Source organism: Osmia lignaria, chromosome 10 (assembly GCF_051020975.1).
Source record: "Osmia lignaria lignaria isolate PbOS001 chromosome 10, iyOsmLign1, whole genome shotgun sequence".
Lineage (NCBI taxonomy): Eukaryota > Metazoa > Arthropoda > Insecta > Hymenoptera > Megachilidae > Osmia > Osmia lignaria.
Window position 1 is genome coordinate 4,460,802 of NC_135041.1, and position 23,141 is coordinate 4,483,942.

General features: G+C 37.9%; 3 protein-coding genes across 10 annotated transcripts; 1 reads left to right on the forward strand and 2 right to left on the reverse strand.

Moving 5' to 3' along the window:
• The first annotated feature begins 1,440 nt into the window (after positions 1–1,440).
• Positions 1,441–8,768, forward strand: chp (leucine rich repeat containing G protein-coupled receptor chaoptin). 3 transcript variants are annotated; one of them, XM_034337485.2, is made up of 17 exons: positions 1,460–1,538; positions 1,897–1,917; positions 1,973–2,185; positions 2,588–2,758; positions 2,859–3,334; positions 3,412–3,631; positions 3,738–4,048; positions 5,482–5,706; positions 5,774–5,995; positions 6,069–6,237; positions 6,522–7,054; positions 7,137–7,331; positions 7,401–7,685; positions 7,746–7,871; positions 7,935–8,048; positions 8,161–8,396; positions 8,480–8,768. In XM_034337485.2, the coding sequence occupies exons 3-17, from the start codon at positions 1,978–1,980 to the stop codon at positions 8,766–8,768; spliced, it is 3,780 nt and encodes a 1,259-aa protein (XP_034193376.2). In that variant the 5' UTR covers positions 1,460–1,538; positions 1,897–1,917; positions 1,973–1,977. The 3 variants fall into 3 exon arrangements, with proteins under 3 accessions (XP_034193347.2, XP_034193376.2, XP_034193367.2); XM_034337456.2 differs by having other exon boundaries at positions 1,441–1,538; positions 1,897–2,185; XM_034337476.2 differs by lacking the exon at positions 1,460–1,538 and having other exon boundaries at positions 1,875–1,917.
• A 1,007-nt stretch (positions 8,769–9,775) lies between these two features.
• LOC117610302 (uncharacterized) lies at positions 9,776–11,991 on the reverse strand. 2 transcript variants are annotated; one of them, XM_034337544.2, is made up of 3 exons: positions 11,031–11,991; positions 10,119–10,688; positions 9,776–10,046 (listed from the first exon to the last, which is right to left on the reverse strand). In XM_034337544.2, exons 1-3 carry the CDS (start codon positions 11,178–11,180, stop codon positions 9,837–9,839), a joined length of 930 nt encoding a protein of 309 aa, XP_034193435.1. In that variant the 5' UTR covers positions 11,181–11,991; the 3' UTR covers positions 9,776–9,836. The 2 variants fall into 2 exon arrangements, with proteins under 2 accessions (XP_034193435.1, XP_034193441.1); XM_034337550.2 differs by having other exon boundaries at positions 10,821–11,991.
• Positions 11,992–12,143: 152 nt separating this feature from the next.
• On the reverse strand, positions 12,144–17,244 carry Ube3a (ubiquitin protein ligase E3A). Of its 5 annotated transcripts, none has more exons than XM_034337523.2 (12): positions 16,621–17,243; positions 15,909–16,087; positions 15,677–15,812; positions 15,410–15,590; positions 14,827–15,195; positions 14,426–14,736; positions 13,865–14,365; positions 13,607–13,807; positions 13,255–13,532; positions 12,965–13,181; positions 12,654–12,889; positions 12,144–12,587 (listed from the first exon to the last, which is right to left on the reverse strand). In XM_034337523.2, the coding sequence occupies exons 3-12, from the start codon at positions 15,782–15,784 to the stop codon at positions 12,467–12,469; spliced, it is 2,523 nt and encodes an 840-aa protein (XP_034193414.1). In that variant the 5' UTR covers positions 15,785–15,812; positions 15,909–16,087; positions 16,621–17,243; the 3' UTR covers positions 12,144–12,466. The 5 variants fall into 5 exon arrangements, with proteins under 5 accessions (XP_034193414.1, XP_034193423.1, XP_034193398.1 ...); XM_034337532.2 differs by lacking the exon at positions 15,909–16,087 and adding an exon at positions 16,499–16,538; XM_034337507.2 differs by lacking the exon at positions 15,909–16,087 and having other exon boundaries at positions 14,827–15,192; positions 16,621–17,244.
• Positions 17,245–23,141: the final 5,897 nt, after the last annotated feature.

Genomic DNA, 23,141 nt, shown 5'->3' on the forward strand with positions numbered 1-23,141 from the left:
TGATGCAATTGACATCTGGTCATCGGCGGACAGTACATACATAAGAGATGTAGGAATATAAGTGATGCATGGATGTAAGGGATGAAGTTCGTGGAATGTAAGGGATATAGTGGTGTAAGGCAGGCCTGTCCAAGTAGGAGAATCCACTCCTGGAACACATGTTTTGGGTCCCCTTCCAACGCTGCTCCTTCAAGTAAGGTGGGACGGTTCCGACTACCGTCTTTGGTAGTCGGAACCGTCCCATCTTACTTGAAGGAGCAGCGTTGGAAGGGGACCAAAAACATGTGTTCCAGGAGTAATTTCCCCTACTTGGACAGGCCTGGTGTAAGGAGTAGAGGAATATAAGGGATGAAGGAATATAAGCAGATGTTTAATGTTATATAGATGGATAACTGAAAAAAGGAGTTAAGTAAATTATTTATATAGCTCGGAAAGGGATTCAGGTACATTAAATAAATCACTGCGAAACGAAATTAAGTATATTAAACAAATGACTCAGAAAGGAAATTGACAAAATTAAATAATAACTCATGTTTTTCTAAAATGATTTATTTACCAAGGCGCATGAAGTGGATACAAGTTTTTCAAATAGTTATTTGAATAATTTTTCGGTCTTGTAATTTTTCGGTTTTGACTGATTTCTAATAAAATAGAATCATATGGGTCCAAAATTGTGTCGTTTTAGTTGTCAGTACGAGGTATAGCAAAAGAGGGAGTTGTAAAACAAGCATGATTATTATACCGACTGCAATCTCTGTACGTAGACCTGACTTCATCTGGAAGTGTTTGAGACATTCTAAAGTCCTGACCCCTCGAAAACGTCGACATGTCCAATCTTTTCGTATCTGTAGTCACTGGTGTCCCAACCATTAATTCCTAAAAATTTTTAGTTTTACAATTTGAATGCATTAAAACTATTGCCTGATGAAGGCTCTGTAATGAAGCCCTTGGTGACTGGGGAAGCCCAATGGTTCCTCTGTGATTCAAAGAATGGTTGAATCGTGACTTAAGTACTTTCATGGAATAGAACATTAGATGGAATTAGGAATCAAAAATACTCATGAGTATTAAGTCGTAAACATTCAACTGATATTTGTCAGTATCTTTACGCAAAGCCATGTTCACTGCATGATCAGCTCCGTTTGAACCATTCCGGGCTGGTACCAACACGTGGAAAATGACATATCTTTTTTGTACTAAAAATTAAACGATTTTGTTATTTATCAACTTATATTTACTTTCACTTACACGTATTATCGTGCATGCTTATGACCAGATAAATTAACTAAAATTCAACGTTCAATGACGTTTTACCCAACTATTTTCATTCGTCGCCTAATGGAATATCGTCCTTATAATCGGGTAAAGAGAAGCACCGAAACTGTCTCTGGCACTGCCGAAGCCATATTATAGGTGCTGGTAACAACCACATAGTTTCCAGAACCCTCAGTGCGATCATCGCGATCGAGCCGCGATCCATGATCGCGAGCTCCCCATAGAAGATCTCTCGTAGTGCTATTTTGCTCCAAGGAAACATGGTAAACGTTTCGTCGATCGCAGTTTAATTGTGGATGTGCAAAGGACAGTGAAACGATTAGTATACTATATTTCATTTACGTAGCTGGGATAAAATCATCCACGATTAAGGATCAGATGTGTAGATGAAGAAATAATTATTGAATAAAAATGGATTGAAGTGATGGATTCTAATATTGTGATCTCTCTTTTGGATTCAAATAATCAACCTTTGCACAACCAGTAATACAGTGTTTATAAATTACCAAAGAATTCTTTTATTACAAGATGATCTGGTAATAAGACTTGTACAAAAATTCCAAAAATCGCTGATTCATTGCGACTATTCGAAGTGGTATATGTTAAAAATCGTAATTACAGAATTTGATGACGATGGTGAAGGTGGGTTATACTCTGATGATTTTGACCCTCTTGCTGATGCTATGGGCGTCTCTAGCTCGAATGCACGAGTTGCCCGTGCAGTATCCACCGTGTTTCTTCAACCCTCTTTGTACCTGTTCGAAAGCCATTCCCGATCTTGGCATAGTCACCTGTTACAATGTGCCGATGCCACGGATCCCTCAGCCTATCAATTCCTCCAAGGTGTTCATGCTACAGTTGGAGAACAATGGACTGATGTTCTTGCAGCCGCAGTTTCTTATGAACACAGGTATCAAATGAATTCTTATAACAATACTAGATCTACTAAAATCTTTGGTAGATCTTTACAAGCTTTTCCCAAGTAAAGGTGCCGACTAACTTTCATAGTAATTTTCTTTCTTACTTAAGAAAATCTTGAACTCTAATATGTTTTTACACAGAATGTTCTGAAAAATGTATCTATGCAAGACCTAAACAATATAGAATAATATTCTTATTAAGTTACAAGTAAAAACTATGATTAAATTAAGAAAAACAAGACACACCCGACACTTTTAGCAAAACGTTAGGCCAACGAGAATGAGGAAATGGAGATTAAAGGGCAGTGACCCCTTGCATCATCGATTACGTTATGTAGGAACGATGCGTGGCAGTTTTCTATTCACATGCATGCCATTCTCCTATCTCCCAGGTCTGTACAGTCTACGGATCAAGCATAATCCCCTGGCCGACATCCCGGACGAAGCTTTCCTAGGGCTTGAGAGATCGTTATGGGAGCTCGAATTACCCTACAATCGGTTGGAAAGGGTTCCCAGCAGGTCGTTCAGGCATTTACAGAAACTGCAACTTCTCGACCTGACAGGTGTCTTATGTTCCTCTTATTTAATATCATTTCCGATACCTCATGTTTCACAGAAACCTGTCAACGATTCATTTTGTTCCAATCGCTGCTTCTTTGACAGGTAACAAGATATCGAAAATAGTGCCAGAAAATTGGCGGGGATTGGAGAATTCTTTGCAAAAGTTACGATTGGGTCGAAACGCGATCGACAAACTTCCGGCCGATGCGTTCGCCGGTCTCACTTACCTAGACATGCTCGATCTCCGAGAGAACAACCTGAAGGAGATCGATCCTTCGGTGTTTAGAGACGGCATGGCACACCTGGTGCACCTATACCTGAATGGAAATCAACTGACTCACGTTCCGTACGCGCAATTGTCCTCTTTGAAACGCATGAAGGTGCTTGATCTCAGCTACAACAGGATATCGAAGATGTTGAACCATCAGCAAGAACCCGAAATCAGAGGATTACAAATGTCGTTGGATATACTGAGATTGGATTTTAATCAGATCGAGTCATTGATGCCTGGGGATTTTCAACATTTTTATAAGATTAACAGAACTTATCTCGATGGCAATCCTTTGACTATAATCGAGGTAGACCATTGATCGTATTACAATTGATCATCGATGACTTTCATTACCTCTTCAAACTGCTTTGGTATATTTCACAGGAGGGTGCGTTCAGGGATTCGAGGATACGTGAGCTCTACTTCTGCGATTGCCATCTAATGGAAGTGAGTTCCCCTGATTTCGCTGGCCTGGAATCGTCCCTTGAATTGTTAGATCTTTCGGGGAACAATATTACCACCCTTCCAAGTCCAGTATTCCAAGAATACGATTTTCTGCGTACCTTAATCTTCCGTGAGAACAAGATCCAAACGTTTTCGCCGGGTAAGACGAGAAGAGCGTGTTATAAATTCCAACACGGCTCCATAAATTGACACGCTCATCAGGAATTCCTTGAATTATATACCTAATGTTCGCTCTATGTTGTCAGCCGAAGTGTTCAATGGTTTCCAATACTCTCTGTACAACCTGGACCTAAGTGGCAGAGAAAACAGCGTGGTGTCTCTTCAGGATCTAAGACAGATGCGTAACATGCGATTTCTTTCAATTTCACGGATGCCACAGTCGACCTTGTCCACGGAAGATTTCATGGAATACGGGATGGACATCAAGGAGCTTCGTATCGTTCAAAGCAACCTGAACACCATCAAAGGTCACGCTTTCATGCACGTTCGCGGGATCAAGTACCTGGATTTCTCGGAGAATTCGATCTCGTCGATAGAGAATGAAGCTTTCTCCGAGGTAATACCTTTTAGATATCGAAACCTTTATCTCCTTTTTCTTATTCCCAGTGGCGGCTCGTAGCTAAAATTAGCGGAGGTGCTGCTCCAGAAAATTTTTAGCCTTTGTTTTAAAGAAAAACCAGCGCACACACAGTCAAATACCACGCCGCTGGAACTGTGAAGCGCACAGTTCCATACAAACATTTTTGTATCTTTTTTATAAACTTTTAAGGATTATACAGGGTGATCCCCTCGCTACCGGACACAAAGGAACTGGCGACAATGAGCCCCTTGACCGCACCATGAAGACACAGAGTCGTCTCGGCCCGGGTAGGTTCTCGCTGGCACGTGACAATACGGACCTCTTTAAGGGGTCCAGGGGTCCATTGTAGCTAGTTTTCCTTTGTGGTCTGTAGCGAGAGGATCGCCCTGTATATTGTACAAGTATATACATACATATACCGCAGTTCACCAGAGTCCATAACTGCGACGCGCAGGTTGGAAGATGGTGGGGGAACGCAGCGAGCTCTCTGCTAATCGCTTTCTATTTCGTTTGGAAGTATCGCCAATCAGGGCGAAGATGCGCACTGAAGAAGCGCGAAGAACGAAAACTGGTTTTTTCGCAGTTGTGGATTCTGGTGAACTGCGGTATACGTATAAAGAATTAAAGAAAATGAAAACGTGGCCGTCGCGGGACGGCCGACAAGAGCGAAGCTCAAGTCATAATACGTAAATTCACAGTTTAATTAGAATTGTTTTTAGTAATTTCATGGTACAATTGAAAATGAAAATAAAACGGTCAATATTAGAGAAATGATTTTTATTACTGTAGATAAATACGACGAAGTCGTCTTTTGTCGCGAACGTTCTCGTACGCACAATCGACGCGAAACGCTGGAGATCCGCTACAATATTAATTATTATTTTGAAAACATTTGAATGTGAGAGAAGTAGAGGAGAGGGGCCCGAGGGATGGTAGTTTGAGGAAGGAACGTAACGTTCCTTCGAGCCGATCTTACTGCCGAACGCGCCAAGGAGAGCTTTGCTCTAAAAAGGACTCATTATATTAAATGTTATCGATAATATCAAGTGGAAATAGGGGGTGCTGCAGTTCCACAGTGCCTATACGCGAGCCGCCACTGCTTATACCTCAACAAAGTTATATTCTGAAGATATTTACTTTAAAGCTCCAAAGTAGTTCTTAATTATAACTATCCTTTATACAACCCTCAATTTGTTCTAATATTTAATTAAATTAAATTGGAAATGCACTAATGAATCAGGGACGTTGATAATCGCAGATAATTTCAACAGAATGGGCTTCGATAAATAATCCCTTGCGTAACAAATAACTTTACCTATTCAGAAACATGGAAAACCATAAAATTTCATTCGTGTTAAGCTAATCGGTAGATAAAAAGTATCTGTGTCTAATCCAGCCTAATCCTTTAGGTCGGTCATTCGCTTTTAACGTTGAGAATAGCTCACGGTCTATCATCTTCCATTTCTGAGATACCACACGCGCCGTTCAAGTTCCTACCGAATCTACAACATCTCGACTTCAGCAATAACAAAATTAAATCTCTGCCGGATACGTCGTTTCATTTTCTGAAGAGGATCAAACGGATCGAGTTGCAGGACAACGAGATCGATGACATTAGAAAGGGAACGTTTCAGGTAGAAATTGTACACTTGATTCGCGATTATGATAATAAATAGCTGTATCAATGAACTTTACGTTTAGGGTGATATACACTCGTACCTGGAGGACGTGAATTTCTCGTTCAATAAAATCAAAACCATTCAAACCCACACATTCGTCGATCTACCGAAAATAACAATGATCAATTTAGAAGATAATGCGATAGATAAAATTGAGAGACGGGCGTTTATGAACATGAAATTACTGCAATACGTTAATCTACGTGGTAATAAAATTAAAGACATCACCGACGAGGCTTTCCAGGTAATTACCAGTTCTGTCTCTCTGACATTATAGTACGTAGCGAATTATTAAAATTATTTAATTCTTTTTTAAGAATCTGCCGGATTTAGAGTTCCTCGATCTCTCGTACAATGACATGAACGAATTCGATTTCGCCTCCTTCGATCAAGTGGGTACGTTATCTTCGTTCAAGGTAAACGCCAGCCACAATGAGATTCCGAAATTGTGGATCAACAGCACCACGTTCACGCCACCGACCACCAGTAAGTTCACGATGGAATTCATTTTGAGCAAAGCTCTTAAACAGATTTCCGTAAGCCTGTTAAACGAAAGTCGATGAAACCCGTTGTTACAAATCGAAAGCAACGCCGCTTCTAATTTTTCTACGGCAAATCTTATGCAACTGGTCACACAGAATCCTCTTAAGTCCCCCTTGACAAGACCATTTTATTTTACTCGTAGTATTTGACAAAGAATTAGCCAGAGCCGAGATGACTTAACGAAGCTTTGAACATTTATTATTAATTATAAAATCTATTGATTGCAGTAGGTGGCGCGATACAATCGAACATCAAAGTCTTAGATCTCAGCTACAACAACATCAGCGACATAATGAGGTACTACTTTAAGCCAGTCGAGTACTCGTTAACACACCTCTACATATCCCACAATCAGCTGAGCAACGTGACCCAAGGTGTATTCGGAAACATGCCGCATCTTCAGTGGCTCGATTTGAGTCACAACGATTTGATAGAAGTCGATTTCGACTGCTTTCGAAATACGAAGAACCTTCAAGTTCTCTTTCTGTCCTGGAACAACATCATGGACATTCCAGCAGAGGCACTGAGACCCCTGAAGAAACTCAGGATCGTCGATCTATCTCATAATAAACTTAGAACACTATCGGATAACATGTTTGGAGACGCGAACATCGAAAGCCTCGATCTGTCTCATAATCAATTTATGAGACTGCCAATGAAGACTATGTCCATCTCTGCAGCTGCCAGTTTATCCATCTTGGATATGTCCTGGAACTCGTTGTCGGGAATTCATACCACGGACGCGATATTCAGACTAAGAGTTGGTTTTTCAATATTTATCTAAATGAATTTACCTTTTTGAATGGTTCTCGAAACAAAGGGAATATTCATATTTGTTTTAGACTTTAACATGGTTGGATCTGTCGTACAATCGATTAGTCAGGCTTGACGATGGTGTATTCTCTGATTTGCAATACCTAACTCATCTTGATTTAAGTCATAACAAACAGTTATTGCTGGAAACACGTGGAAGAACGTTTCATGGCTTGGAAGATTCGCTTCTTTATCTCGACTTAAGCAATATTTCCCTTTTGAGTGTACGAATTTTTGTTACATATTTATTATCGGATTCCGAATATGTTGTATTAAAATTAATTTGTCTGTAGGTGCCAGAATTACCACTGCGACGATTACAAACGTTGTATTTGGCGCACAATGAGTTGGCATCGATACCAGCTGAAATGGCATCGAACTTAACCTCCCTTCATTATCTAGATCTAAGTGCCAACGATCTGACGGTGGTGCCATTGATCACGCACACCCTGCCGGAACTGAAAACCTTCAATATAGCAGATAATCCTATCACGGCGGTTAGTAACACTAGCTTCTTGGGAATCGCGGACAGTCTCGAGGAATTGGACATAAGGCGATTGTCTTTGTCAACGTTCGAGGTAAGATAAGACGTTTTATAGTTTCATGGAGAGAATAGAATTTATCTCTTTTATTCGCAGAGTGGAGCTTTTTGTAAAGCTACGAAACTTCGCAGACTGTATATAACCGCTTACACTGGAATTAAGAATTTCAATTTTCCTAATCTTCTGGAGTACAATCATGGCCTGAGGCATTTACTCATCGACGTATGTATATTAAATAATCTGAATGATTGAAGAAGGTTTCAATATTTCTGACTTTGATTCTAGATACAAAATGAGACGAATCTGGGGAAAGAAATGAGAGGAAAATTTCCGAATAAATTGTTCAATATAACGTTGACTGGACAAGCCTTGAAGTATCTCAATCCAGAAATACTGAAAGTATGTATTCCTAATGAATAAATAATTCGAATTTCAGTCAATTTAACCAAATGGATTCCCGATACCTTCTTCGAATATTATATTATACTTTCGAATGTCGATGTTTCTTCAGGGTATAAGGAATCCTCACTTGCATTTCGGGCTGTACAACACGAGCGTGAACATGGTGTCGAGGCTAATATTTGATAATGCGGATTGGGTTAGAAACGTGACGATCCATGTCCATAACAGCGATATTCGAACCCTTTATAATCCATTGAACGGATATAAACCAGGTGTCCCAGGGAAACGATTTCTGACCAAACTCACCGTGGCGGGTAGCTACTTCAATTGTGACTGCGACATCGGGTAAGTTCATCCATCCACGAATTTTAGTAAAAGAAAATGTAAATGTCTCACGATTGCATTCAGAACAAACACGTATATTCCAGATGGATGGAAAATTGGCAAAGGAAGCACAGACAGTATCAAGAGGACCGTTGTACTACTTATAGTGAATTCAAGAACTTCGATCGGGACGAAGAGGACGATCAGTTCGATTGTTGGGACAATGGTTGGGACGACGATCTTCGCGAATCGTTTTGTTTGAACAAGAACAACATTTCAGTGTTGGAAGCATTGAAAACCGACCTCGAATGTGGATGGGGAACCGCGAACTATGTCCGCACGTCTTATCATCTCGTTCTCCTCTTCGTTGTTCTAACAACGACGATCTATTAACTCTTATCTTCTTGGCCTATTCGCATTTCACACTTTTCAGATCGATCACCGTCCCTCCTTTCACGATCGTTTCCAGTGCAAACACGCGAGATTCGTTTCACAGAAACCATTATTCCCATTCTATGCATCAAGAACCTTGAACTAGTACACATAGTAGATCAGGAAATTTTCAAATTTTTAATTGCACTATTTTGAAATTAGCTTACAATTATTTGCAAACAAATATGGTTTCTCGACGAGTATGCACTCGAATCGAGTGGAAGGAGAACGAACTCTTGCACACCCCCTTGTTCCCTTCAAACTTTGAGCAGCACGCTTCGAATCAATGAGACTGTCGGATCAATTGTTCAGATACTCGTACAAAAACTGATTAATCACGGATCGAACGTGTACAGGAACAGTACACGTGTGTCCGTCGAAATCGTCGGAATGAATAGGAATTGAAGTTTTATTCACACTTCGTAGAAATTAACGATTGTTCTTGCGATCGTTGTATAAAATGGTAACAATGTAGCAAGGTCTTATCGTTTTTTCCACCGATTTACATGGAATAATTTAGACTTTAAGATTCTGATAGAAATCAATAGTAATCATCTTTCTATGCTTCAGGCGTTTTCTATGAAGAAACATTTGCTTTCATTGCTGGAAAATCTTGGGCTCGACAGTGAAAGAAATGAAAAATTAACACGTTGATTGGTACACGATAGATATAGCTACGTCTGGTATGGCACACGATCATTTTATTAATTCGCTATTTTCGATTATCAGTGTAAGTCAGTGATGTTCAGAATATTTCTTTTTAGTTATTCGACTAAATTGGAATGACAATCAACGTGGTAATAAGACTTGGTAGCTTTAAAATTACATTCTCAAACGATATCATTACCTGTAATAAATTTCATAGCAAAGAAATTTTGTATTATCTGTTACGAAAACGAGATAAAAAAATATGTGCTTGCAGATATACGCTGTCGACACGTTTTTTTTTTTTTTTTTTTTTTTAAATAAAATCGCACTAATTATTACGGTAAACATTGTTGTTATTTATGACCTGCCCATACGGTACAATTAATTATAAAGCATAATTTTTGCAACTATGCCAATTACCGTTTGGAGAATCGGTAATACAATGAAACCGAATATGAATATTAGACAAATATAAATACTTAGCAGCTCTGTTGTGAATACGAAACATCGAAGTATCGTCTGCCGGAAGTCCCTGCTGCTACCTATGTTGATGACTTTGTCCAATACGAATCGTAGCACGTACAACAATATCTAGAAATACGAAATTTTTGTTTTACTTTTCATTTAATTAATTAATTATGAATGATCAATTAATGATACAACCTCGGCAAGAGGCAGTATGTTCAGCATCACATACAACAGAGCCAGAAGAGATCGGCCAGTTGCTTGGCCCATTATTTGAATTAAAGCAGAGAAAGAATATTCTGTTCGTGGTACACCGCAAGATTCTTGATAATTGACTAAATACTCCCGGAAGTTGTGTAAGAAATTTGTTCCTTTCCTGTCCACCTTATTACAGCCATCGCGTGTCGAAGTCGTGGAGAATTTTTTCTCTTGGATAAATCTGTTTCGACTTCGTCGATTGAAATTTGAAAAACTGTACGGATTTTTCCATTTCCAATTATGAATCGATGGTTTCTCAATTACAGGTTCTGAATGGTGTTCGATTATCTCCTCTTCGCGATTCCAATCGCCAGATTTTTGATTCGAAATGTTTTCATCAGTTGTTTCATTGTATATTTCAGCCAAATGCTTACACAAACCGGAAGAGTTCTGATTCAAAGAGTTTTCACCTGTTATTTTCAATTTGTCATCTAAACATTTACAAAAGTCGCAGGATGTAAGAGATTTCCCGCTGCTCTTTCCAAATTTGCATGTATCTCCTTCTAAAAACTGATAGAATAAAGAAAAATGAAAGATTTAGAGCTTGACAATAATAAAAAATTATAATACACTTTACAAGAATTGTAAAGTAATCCATTTTAATCATAATACACTTAAATTATAGTATTTCAATTGACTTACAGCTGAATAATTAACGATCAAAGGCTTATTGATTAATTTCATTAAGAGTATGCAAAAGTTCCAGTTGTCTACACATAAGTAGTGTACAAACAATATTACTTATAAAATAACAAAGAAAATCTGTTTAAAACTGATGGAAACTATTGCATATCTCTCCTAATAGTAGGTAAACTGTTAAATCGTTTCGATTATTCTCTATAGTATGTTTACTTGATTATGAGAAAGACATTTATTATCCAGATGCCATTTCTCGTTATAAGACTTTGGTACAAAATCGAAATTGTTCTGATTTTGTATGTCGTTCATATTCGTAAAACAGGACACACGGCTAGTCGCAGCTGAACCACAGTCGGTACACATAATCAGCAACAATTTTTCCTGGACACACACGGTTACAATTTTATTAAAATTATTTGTCGTACGCGATGACGGTAATAATCAGTTAATTTTCATTTCGATCCATCCTCGAAACGAGACGTTTACATACAAGATGAAAACGCATGAAATCCGCCGCGCATTCACGTGTCACTTGACAATCAAACCATATGTATACAATGTGGACTCATTTGATAAGATCTCTTAAATCGCTAAATCGTTGTGAAAATAAACGACGCACGAATTATTCGATAGAAGTTTTATTGTCACGTGACCAAGAATCGGACAGCCGACAACGTGGAGCAGTTTTCTTCAGATACTTTCTCCGTTTACAAATTTATTTATACAAACTCGTTCTCCTCTATGTATATATATATATAATATGTATACATATATGTATAGATCAACTATTTACTCGCATTCGTCAAGATAAAAGTGTGATACAAGTAGGAATCGAGAACGAAAATTACATACAAACGCGAAAAAGAAAAGATTTAAAAAAAACAGCTATCATAATTCTTCTGTGCTTTTCTTTTGCCGTATAAAATGTTTTGTGTACAGCGTTGGCGATGACGAACGTCCAAAGGGGCTATTTCTCGGCTTGCTTGCAGCGTAAAATATCAACTATAGGATTCACTAAGCCTACAAATACGTATTTCTACAAACTTCTGGCCGATCGTTTATCGGCTCACTTTCGCACTCATCACAGTCGCGCATCTCACTATTATTTTTCAAGCTGTGTGCACTGCGTAACGCTGTTCTCTTTGGATGAACTAAATTCAAGCAAGTCTGAAACAAATCTGAAGAGAATTGATATGACGAAAGTTGCAGGAAAGAGTGAATTATCCAAACCTAGTGAAACTTTATTGAGCTGTGTTAATGTGCTTTGTCACGCTTGAAATAACACACAGATGCAAGAAAGTTTCGAAATATGTTATTGCAAAGAAATTTTGTATTATTTTTTTTTTTTTTTTTTTTTTACAACAGCGATTCCAGTTGCCGTTTGCATTGGAGGGAAAACACACTGGAGGACAACGATCGATTGCGAGGTATTTTCGGTGTATCAAAGGGTGATTTCGGTTTTTCTTTCTCAATGGATCGTCTTACAAAAGCAGAAAGGGGAATTCTCAGCGCGCGTTCACACGCGTTTGCACAATTTTAAATAAATATACGTCCACGTAGCGGGGCGAGAGGAGGGCATTTCGAACACCGTAAACAGGGCTCGATGTACTCTGAAAGACTGGGAAAGATATCGAAGCTTTTATGCACATTTATAGCATGCCGAAACCCTTTGAATAATTAATTGCTTTCAATAAACGATCTTGTAATTTCTCTATTGTACTGTAGTCCGGTAACAGTAGTACGTTGTAGCACGTATGCGCTATTGGTAGCCTGAAATGTACAAAACAAGAGTAATGATAAAAGTTGCAAGTAATTAAATCATTTGTAAGATCATACCTATCAGAGTCGGGACCATGTCTGGCAATAACCATCTTAAGCCTTGACAAACCACCAACCGGTACTCTATCACTTCCGGTCGTAAATTGGAGAAGTCTTCGTTGACTTTCCGGTGGTAACGAATGAGCGACGCGCCAGAAATTACGTACCGCCTCGCTGTCAACGGTATAACCACCTTCGTATTCTGTAGCTGCTTCCAATTCCGCAAAGTCGAAAACCTTACTGCCGCAAACCAACTGTATCGACAGAACATCGTTTAGAAATAAACTTCATCGTGTACTATATCATCCGGATAAATAATTAGAGCATACTTGTTCGATTTCTTCAGGTCTGAAAAGTAACGCGAGTGGACTTTCATCCGTAACCATTTGGAAACCACATCTGAACGCTTTGAATTGCCTTTCTACTGATTTATTAAGTAAGAAGTCTGCATAGTGATCTACGAATTCCTTTTTGTTCTCTTGTGTCACAAATATTTCATCTCCATTTTCCTTCAGGTCGTGAAACGTTATCGAACCAAATACGTCCCTGCAAAATGATATAATTTAATGATTACTGTTTATCTATTATTTGTTTAACATATTTATATTTATAAATTTACTTGTAAGCCACTTTGAAGGTTTGCATGAATGTTTCTGACATATCATCTCCGGTATAATCCATTAGTTCTTTCAGTGTTCGGTATAACGTTGGACTCCAATCCTCTAGATCGGCGAAGCATCCTTTCCTACCGAGCAATTTTCGATAAACTACCATTGAAAAATGTACATCGAGTATTACGTTATTATATATTGCTAGGCCAAGTACAACGCCTATTAATGTGAAATGTGCGTCACTTTCAAACGATGTTGGATTGAACCACGTCATTTGCGTATCTTCCTGTAAAAAGTTTCGATGCAAGCATTGAAATTATTTGTTCTTCAATGAATTTGACTGATTGACAATCGAATTACCTGAGTTATGAACATGCCATAATCAGGATTGAAAATTTCTTCTACGATTAATTGAAAGAATTCTTTGGAAACTCCACCCTCATCTACTCCTTGTTCACCTTCAAATTCAACGACTAATTGCTTTTTAAGATCTAGCGGATGTTCCACCGCGATCATTTGTAATTCGACTAATGCATCATCTATCAAACGATCTCTCCTCACCTATTTGAACGTAGAATTGTTAATGAAATCGTAATACCAATCAAAACATTTACGTACCTTTAATCTTAAATAAGGGTTAGTAGGATGTCCAACGATAGTTTGTAAAAAGCTCATTCGACGTTCACTATACATTCTGATACGATTATCATAATATAAGCCTAGTGTCTTTGTAGCAGGCGTGAGAATAAAAGCGTAATTCATAAAGCTAAATTTCATAGGTTCTTCGCTTTTGTAGTATGCAAAATCCTTATCCATTTCTATCGCATCGCTAAGTGGTTCATTGTAAAAATCGGTAAAAGGTATAAATGGTTTCCTCGCATCCAACACGGTTATTCCTAATTCTTTAGCTAACGGATCTTGAGGAATTTGCGATGACGATGATCTTACAGATTTATCATTACTAGTAGATTCAACATCTTCATCCATATTTAAGTCAGGTTCATCCAATTCACCAGATAACATACTTGCATAGTAGAGAATTTTCATAACTTTCGTAGGTGCTGTAATAGTATCCGCATCTTGTACACAGTAATCCCGAGTGAATGATCCTCCTATTACCTATAAAGATAAAAACTTGTGCACTATACCATTACATTTTCATAAATTAAACACATGTACCTTAACCGTTATTAATTCCTGTAGAGCTTGCAAAATACTTGGAAGTCGAGATTTACAATGTTTAGCCCATACACGAGCCAGTTTAGCTTGTGCTACAATAGGAAAACAGCTTAGCGCCTTGCAAAGCATATGAAAGGCAAGTTCCAAATATTCGCTATTCCCGAGCATAGGAATTTCAAACACTATTAAAAACACGTTCAACAAGCTGTCCATGTTATCCCACGGCATTATGCGAAATACCCTCAGATCTAATTCAATATTGTCTGCCAAAGTGACTAGTGCATTGACCAAAGCGGATTTAAATGCTTCTCCTAAATATATAAAAGATCCAAAGGATTAAATAATTATGTTTTTAAAAAAGTACAATATTATTGTTGTTCGTCACTACAAGGAACTTTTACCCGGTAATGACCAAAGAGCGGCAAAAGCTCGTCGCACAGCTGGTAAATCGACGCTGGTATCATCGTTATTAGGAACTGTAGGCGATGGTTCACTGCTATCTTCTTCTTTGTCTTCTCCTTGAATAGATCGAATTGCTTCTTTGTCCATGTCTCCAGGTGGCCTTAATAAAGTATCCGAGGCTCTATCAAGAAGGGCAGCCAATGGAGAGTCATTTTTTACAGTTTTTTGAAAACTAAGGCTCAGTGCCTTAGCACATGAAAATACTTCTCCCAATGTGCGGATTAATAACGAATATGACCCTTCTGATTTACATCTTTCTATTATTTCCAATAATTTTGCTTCTGTGAGATATGGATCCTGTTTCCCTGCTAATAATATATTAATTTCATTTTTTTTTATATACATCCTTATTTATATTCATATTGGATTACAAATAAACAGGAAGGGACAGGAATAAAATATAGGATACACAAGGATCTGATGTATATTGTTTATTTAATGTCAGTTTTGGAACAAGTTTTAGTAGTGTTACTGCATCATCAACTAGAAAGGATAAACTTATGTTGGAATGTGGTGCAATACCTTCATCCGAACATGTTGGATTCACATTTTTAACTGGTAAACTCATAGCTAAGGATGCAGGTCCTGGCTCTAAAGTGGTTCGAGCAACTTTACTCGGTTGAGTACCATCGCAAAGTCTTGCTTCTTGTGAAAATAACTGAATAGCCTGTGCAGCAGCTTGATTTGGAGTAAGGTTTGTAACCTATTTAGAAAAGCATTTGGTTAAAAACAAATATTTCAATTATATCAAGACTAAACATCATTTTTTAATAGTTTCTAGACACGTACCTTACCACTTGATGCACAGTTTTGATTGTCACAATCAGGATTACCACATCCATCGGTTAACTGATAAAAATATCGTTCAATCAACTTTTTGGCAACTGCACGCTTCATGTCGCTGCAAGGGCTTTCTGCTCCTACCCTAGTAATGCAAAAATAAAGTATAACAATAAAGACATGCTTAGAATATACAGGTATTTTAAACTATAATTAAAAAATATTATTAACAAATAGTTACTTTCAGAACACCGTGCAGAATATTTATGTAGAATAATTGCACATCATTTTTCATAATATCGAAACACTTCTTTTATATGTATAATATAATTAAACATTGCAAGAATTGCTATCATTTGTGTATTTTAATGTTTGCAATGAACTATTGTTAGATATTGCGAGCAGGTGATAGTATATAACCTATGAAATACATGCAGATGTTTTTATTGTGTGGTATAGATTTGTAAATTTGTGATACTTGGCATGCAAAGGTTTCTATTCTTTTTATATTAAACTTAAAAACAATATTCTTTGTGCAGACACTCAGATTTCAAATTAATTGTTATTAATTCAAACATAAATATTGTTGTAAACAATGAGAAACAAAGTTTAACTCGATTAAATGGATGTGTATTCCAATAATCGCAATTCATTCAATTAAGAACACATGGTCGTGACATCTTAACAATGATTCGCGACGTTGCCAATTCAAGTGGAAATGACAGTTATGAAAAAGATCAGCTTCTTGAGGTTGGAAAGCAAATGGTTTCGTTGCACCAAAACAAAGCGTGTTAAAAATAGCCCAGGCTCGTAGATTCGTAAAGATATTACGTTCCGTGAAAGGCGCAAAGCGATCCTCGGTCTTCAAAAACTAGCGATAAAAGAAAGAAATGCACAACTGGCTCGAGAAAGTTCTAGACGATAATTGCTATAGACTATCAATGCGTAGCTACCTGGAAGCGTGATCTTCCCCAGGGTCCCCTTGGCCCTTGGCGCTCATAGACCGTGAATCTTCGAAATTTTGCTTTCTTCGTCGTCGGTCGCAACAGAAAATTTCGCCACGACCGTATCTTCTATTTTAGCATAAATTCCTCGAACACTTTGCGCACTATCACTAAATTTAGTTAGCAGCTCTCTTTTATCAACAATTGTACTACTATTTTAATACCTACTACGCACTACCATATATACTCTCAAGTAAAACAGGAAAAGGAAAAACAGAGCGGATAAATAGAAAAATATTAGAAACTGAGAGAAGGAGAGAAAAAGAGGAAGAAGAGAAAAAGAGGAAGGTGAAAAAGAGAAAGAAAGAGTACGTAGTACGTTTGTGGTTTGAGGTATATTTGTTCGTAACTCGGAAATGAATATTTGGTCGAGGTTAGGTTAACAATGTTCTGTGAATGCACGATGCAAAATGTTCCTCGATCCCGTTGATACACGAATTTTTCAAGTCAATGTCAGAACACCGAAGAAAAAACAAAAAAAAGAATTCGTTTTGTGATCACTTCTTGGTTACTGTCTACTGTTCTGAACAGAGACGACCAGCTGCAAATATCGAGATCCTCGATTAATCGAACACCACGATGTTTTTCGATTTTTCGATAACTCGACGAAAGTGACCTAGATCATGCACCAAGCAAAATGATTTTCTCCGAATGGATTGATTTTAAAAGAACACATTTTATTATTACGATATACACCTTCTTATCAATGTTTGTTCGATGATTCTTGGATTTACGATATACGTCAGTGTATCGTAATCGTCACATATAAGTACATCTTTTTTATGTAACAATGACTCTGTACATACATACATTCATCATTCTCCTGGTACATAGATCGATCTTATATTATACTTACTAATCCATATCTATTTAAAAACTTATTAATATGCAGATTTTATATTGTATATTTTTCAACATAATCCTTGATCATTATTTCAACATACCTTTCAACGATAAACGGAGAATTTATTGTAAACATTATAAAGAAACGAAAAGATCGACCAGAAAATTAGAAACCCCTGAAGCTATGCAACACGAGAAAATCCAGTTTTTGAACTGTTCTCCATATTCAAATATATAAAACCTATTTACTTGTCTCATTCGTTTAATACTTAACTGTATTAGCTCTTTATTGAACAACATGTATAATTAAATTTCTAGTTATTTAAATACAGTTCAATTATTCAACTATCTAAGTGGTCTATATGCTGAAAATCTTATAGTTCTTAAAGAGAATATTGATTCTATGCTTAATTTCAGGCCACGTTATCGCAGGTGGACTGTCGGCTACGATACCTTGGCCGATTTTGTTACAATGAGCGAACGAGAGTCGAATAGCGAAGTCATTCGATAATTTCGATCGGTTCGGGATGAATGTAAAAGGGAAATTGAGGCTTTTGGGGCGAAACGAGAGACTGACGCGAACAGGAAACCATTAGTTCGCTGTAAAAAGGGGTGAAATTATCGGTGGCGAGCGGTGCCATTCGATGCGCGAATAAAACCGCTCCTTCGGTCACACCTTGCTGCATATGAGAGTTACATTTTATCCAAACGCGTTCTCGTTAATTGCAATGTTAAATGAGTGTAAATTTTCACGAAATTACTTGGTGCAGTTTGATTTATTTTCGAGAGAAACGAATCTGATGATTAATGATGGGATCGAGCCTCATATGTTCTTGTCAACATCCATCGATTGGATGTTCTAAATAAATGAAAAATGTTCCCGAAATTCCGGGTAAACCGATCTAGAACGAGTTCGTTTACGCTTAACGGTTTGTTGCGTGTTCAAGCGAGCGAACAACCGAGAGTTACCAAGTTTTCAAGTTGATAGTGTGATTTAAAGTTTTCGAGATCGCTTCCGTGAGTAGATAGCTCGGACCATTTAGCTAGATGATCAAGAGCCGCTGATTAGACAGAAATCGGTGCTCGTACAAGCGAGATGTCATCAGTAATTTGGTGCTAAGCCAACTACTCGAGATTTTTCGATGATACACGCTTATATCTAGTCTTGATTCGAAATATGTCAAAGGTTTGGAACATTAGCCGCCTTAACTTGCTCTTCAATTTTTTAATAGTCACCGATCGTTTTTCTCATTCTTGGTGGAACAAATTTTAAGGAATCAATTACTAGAAAATCCTTTCGGTTAGAAATTTAAACTCCGTTTAATTTTACGATGTTATGTAAATCCGTTTGATTTTTCATTCTCCTTGATCTCACCGTCCTCTATTTCACCGTTCGAAATGGACTTTAAAAATACCCACGAAATCGCGGCCATTCGAAAGTTGAGCACAATAACAGGCCAGCGGACGCGCTCCACTAAAATCACGAAAGAGGAAATCATTAAATTCTCGCGAGTATCTATTCAATTGTCGAAAGACGACAGTGGGACGTGAGGAGAAAAAGTGATCGATCGATTTCTCAGCTTGAATCGGTATTAAATTAGTATTTTACACTATGGAAAGCGTATCGAAAGGGTGTCAAGTGGTCACGGGTTAAATATTTTCACATTCTTAATGATCAAATATTCCAACACCTCACTTGAGAGACAACTGTTAATTCTGATCAGGGTGCAGCAAACAAGGGTTAGCTGTTTTTCTTTCTGTTTTTTAACAGTGGTAAAGACGGAAGTGAGATGACGAGAGCGATTGAGAGCGGGAAGCAGAAAGGTACACGGATTTATAGGGACCAGAGGTTGCTTGATAGGGGATGAAGCTTCCGCTTGGATGCGGCCGAGTTTCGATCAAGGCCAACTTTGCCATTCGTTTGCCACTCTCTACCCCTTCTACGACTATCTACCTCTTTCACCCTTCTTTTCCTTTCCCTGTACAACGGATGTACGCTTTTTTCCCTCATCCTATTTTTATTCTCATCTTTTATTCGACGCTTCGCATTTTTTCTCATCACTCCCCGTTGTTTGTTTCTGTTACATGTTCTTTGCTTCTCTATCCCTTTCGAACGTTTTTTTGTATTCCCGGATGTGAGTTCTCCTTTAATTCTTTGTACAATTTACTCGCAGCCTTAGCGTGTGTCGTACGTTTGTCTGTTTTTCAAAGGAAATATCCAAATTATTTGGAAGCAAGCCAATTTGTTTGGCTTAATTCTTTTGCAAAGAACATTTCACGTACGTGAACTGAGATAAAATATATCAAAACTAGGATAGATCATTTACATTCTAAGATTCTAAAGAGAAAACGTTCAAAATTCTTAATTTCTCTTTTTTTATTCCCTCTCCATTCTTTATCTTCCATTGCAAAGTGTATGTTGCACGCTATTGTTTCTAAGAGGCTCTAATTCCGACAGTAATGATCTCGTGGTGAATGCACGACTGGTCGTATCGTTGTTCCTCGTTACGTCTCGCTGCTCATATCGACTTTCCTTTATATTAAACTTCACCTCTCTCTACTCTCGGATCACAATGGTCAGATTCAATAATTCGTCGTAATTTAACGTCACTCTCAAGTGAATTAGTCATTCGTGAAAACAAATGACCAGTTGGAGAGGTCATCTTTAGAACTAAAGCTCAGTGGACCAAGGAACTTGAGAATTTTTTTTTTATCATCGTTTTATCGTTTTTACAATTTCAAAGGCTACAGCTCCTCGAATCGATAGGGTTTTATCTTTGAATTTCATTGCTATTGGTCAGCACAATTTCCGTTCGATCTTTTAATCTCTCTTTTTCTTGCATCTTCCTATCATTCGGCATCTTCTTCTTTGGAAATTTTCTTTTGCTTTTATCTGTTCAATAGACAACTGTCTGCGAATCTGGCTCTCGGATCTTTGAGGTCTGTTGCATAATAGGTGACCCTTTCGTTTCATGGACGACCATGAAAGGGTGAGCAAGGGGTGAGAAATGGTGATCAATTGAACGAACACTGAATACCATAGCATCGAAATTGGAACATTCAATTTTGTGCGTCGCAAACAATGAATTCATATATTTTTATTATTGGTATTTTATTACGCGTTTCAACAGCTATATTCGATATTTTTATGAATATTGCTAGCAAATTATTGGCCTGGATTATTATATTAATTCTTTTTCTGTAGAAGCTGTTAATTTAATTGAGTTTTTATCGAAAGAGATAAGTTTTAATTCAAGAAAAATAATTAAGTACTTATTTTTGTTTTAAATAAAATTATTGAATTTACTGTGGCAATTAAAATGTTAAAGGTAGAATAAAATTTGCCCTTCGCGAATGAAAGCGTCGCTTTAATTTTCCTTGGATCAAGCTTCCTCTGTTTTGTTTCAACCCCGCTGGTCGAGGAAGATGGCGTCGTTATCCCAGCTGGCAGCCGGTGTCCTCGACCAGTCGCCGCGATAATTAACGCGTCGGACTCGTTAATTAAACGTGGCCCGTAATTCCTCACCAGTTCTCGATGGAAACAGAGGTAATCGGGCTATTCGGCCGTGAAAGGTGAATGTGTTTACGCGTCTCAAGACCACGAAGGCCAGTCCGTGTTTATCTTGTACCATTGTCGATCGATCAATCCATTGTCCAGGCCGAAATTTGTCCATCAATTGATTTCTATGATTTCTAACATGCTGCTTGATTTAAATTTAGATTGAAATTCGATTTAACACCTTTACCGTTCAAATTTCTTAAATTAACAGCTTGATTGTTGCGAAGGTCATTAATTAGAATATTGTTACCATTATAGAAGATCAGCTATTATGAAATTTTTTAATTTCAGAAAAATTTCAAATTGCGTTGAATTCGTTTCGAATCGAAATTAATGTTAATAGAAACGTAAATTGGTTGAAAAGAATCGTCACGATCAATAAGGTTACGCTCGAGTGGATACATTCTCTTTCCACTTTAAAAGGGATCACGCAAAGGGAGAAAGAAGCAGCCCTCTTGTCAACACGAAAAGGGCTGCTTTGACCTTCTCGAATCTGTTCCCTTTCTATGGCCACGAAACTTCGCGTCGGTCGATATATTCGGTGGACCGAGATTCGTTATCGAATCACCTCCTCGCCCGCAGGTGAGCTTCTTCTCGAGCGGACAACTTTAAGGGGAACTAGATGCGAGAACTCCTGAAGGTCGTGGCGGGATTAAGGGCGTTGTAGGAGGAAAAAGTTGAAGGTGTATCCCGTTGAATCTTTCCCGAGAATTTTTATGATCTGTTCCAGGAGCTTTTACGAAAATTGTACATATTTCTTTCACGATGGAAAAGCTTCAGTTACTACTGTGAATTTCTTGAGAAAGAAACCGGACTACCTCAGAGGGGCGTTTAATAATCATCATTAATTTTCAGGTGATTATCGAGAAATCATTGTCACGCCTTTCCGTGGGCGAAATCAACTGCTGCAGTTGCGGACTATAATAAAATTCCCGGGCCATGCATCAGAAAGGATTTTCCACGGTGCTGCTTTTATCGTGCGTGGCACAGCAAGAATATACTGTCCACCTACCGAGATTTCGATGACGGGATCTTTGACGTCATTTGCAATTTATAATATTCGCAGCTAATGTTCATTGCATCACGAATTAAAAGCTTCTCCACTAGGATATTACACGTTAAATATTTGATTAGAAAGATTGACTTCCTATAATAAATCCTCTATCAACGCAAGATCATTGGATTTCTATGTTTTTCGTCGTCGTTTGCCATTTAGACATTAATTGACATTTACTGTTCTTCAAACAAAATTTCCAATACTCCACTGTTTCATTAAAGATATCCTATTATGCTAATGAGAAACAATGACAAATTCCTTATGCCTGCTTTGTTCGTGGTTATAAAATAGGAGTTATAGAAAATCGATCGAGCGTATTCCCCTACCGAGTGTTGTTATTACATTGAAACAACATTAGCAATGCTTTCTCTCAACGTTGTGCGCAATAATGCGTTACGATATTTGAAACATAGTCCCCTATAAATCTTTCCGACTGTCCTCATTGGCCTCGATAACTTCAAATGGGCCATAATCGTATCCCACGAGCTTTAGGCTGTCCTTATTACTTCCCACAAGTTTCAGAGGGTTGAAATTGCGTTGTACAGGTCGTGGGTGTTTCTATAGGTCGTTGCTGAATCTGAGCCTCGTGTCCCATGAATCTAGCCCCATAGATATGGCAGCAACGTTATCACCTTTCGTACGAGTGTTGTTTCACGATCGTTTTGATTTGTCCAAACTGTCATTTCCTGTTTACCAAAGACACGTAATTGCAATATTTTCTTATAATTTTAATTACACGCAATATTACGAGCACCTCGTTCTTGTGTAATTTACCTATACGGGTTATTTTTGAAGTTTTTCTTTATATCAGGCGAAACGCGTAGGCATGTAGGTACAATGGTTTTCATAGGTGAGCAACGGTGCGCGAGGAAATCGGAAAAGAACACAGATGGTCAAAGAAAAGTGCATAAAACTTTACTTTGACTTCGATGACCTGAAATTTATAATTTGACCCGGGAAACAGTATTGTTCGTGGACGTTTGTGCTTCTTAACACGTTCGTTGTAGCGAA

Excerpts from the sequence above, each read along its gene's own strand:
- Ube3a (XM_034337498.2), bottom strand. The coding sequence starts at position 16,667 with ATGAGCGCCAAGGGCCAAGGGGACCCTGGGGAAGATCACGCTTCCAG. Across the intron at positions 15,813-16,620 it reads GGGGAAGATCACGCTTCCAG|GGTAGGAGCAGAAAGCCCTT; the intron begins GTAGCTACGCAT and ends TTGCATTACTAG. Across the intron at positions 12,588-12,653 it reads CATGGTCCCGACTCTGATAG|GCTACCAATAGCGCATACGT; the intron begins GTATGATCTTAC and ends TGTACATTTCAG.
- LOC117610302 (XM_034337544.2), bottom strand. The coding sequence starts at position 11,180 with ATGTGTACCGACTGTGGTTCAGCTGCGACTAGCCGTGTGTCCTGTTTT. Across the intron at positions 10,689-11,030 it reads AATGTCTTTCTCATAATCAA|TTTTTAGAAGGAGATACATG; the intron begins GTAAACATACTA and ends TTATTCTATCAG. Across the intron at positions 10,047-10,118 it reads ACATACTGCCTCTTGCCGAG|ATATTGTTGTACGTGCTACG; the intron begins GTTGTATCATTA and ends TCGTATTTCTAG.
- chp (XM_034337456.2), top strand. Across the intron at positions 7,332-7,400 it reads GCAATATTTCCCTTTTGAGT|GTGCCAGAATTACCACTGCG; the intron begins GTACGAATTTTT and ends ATTTGTCTGTAG. Across the intron at positions 8,397-8,479 it reads AATTGTGACTGCGACATCGG|ATGGATGGAAAATTGGCAAA; the intron begins GTAAGTTCATCC and ends CGTATATTCCAG.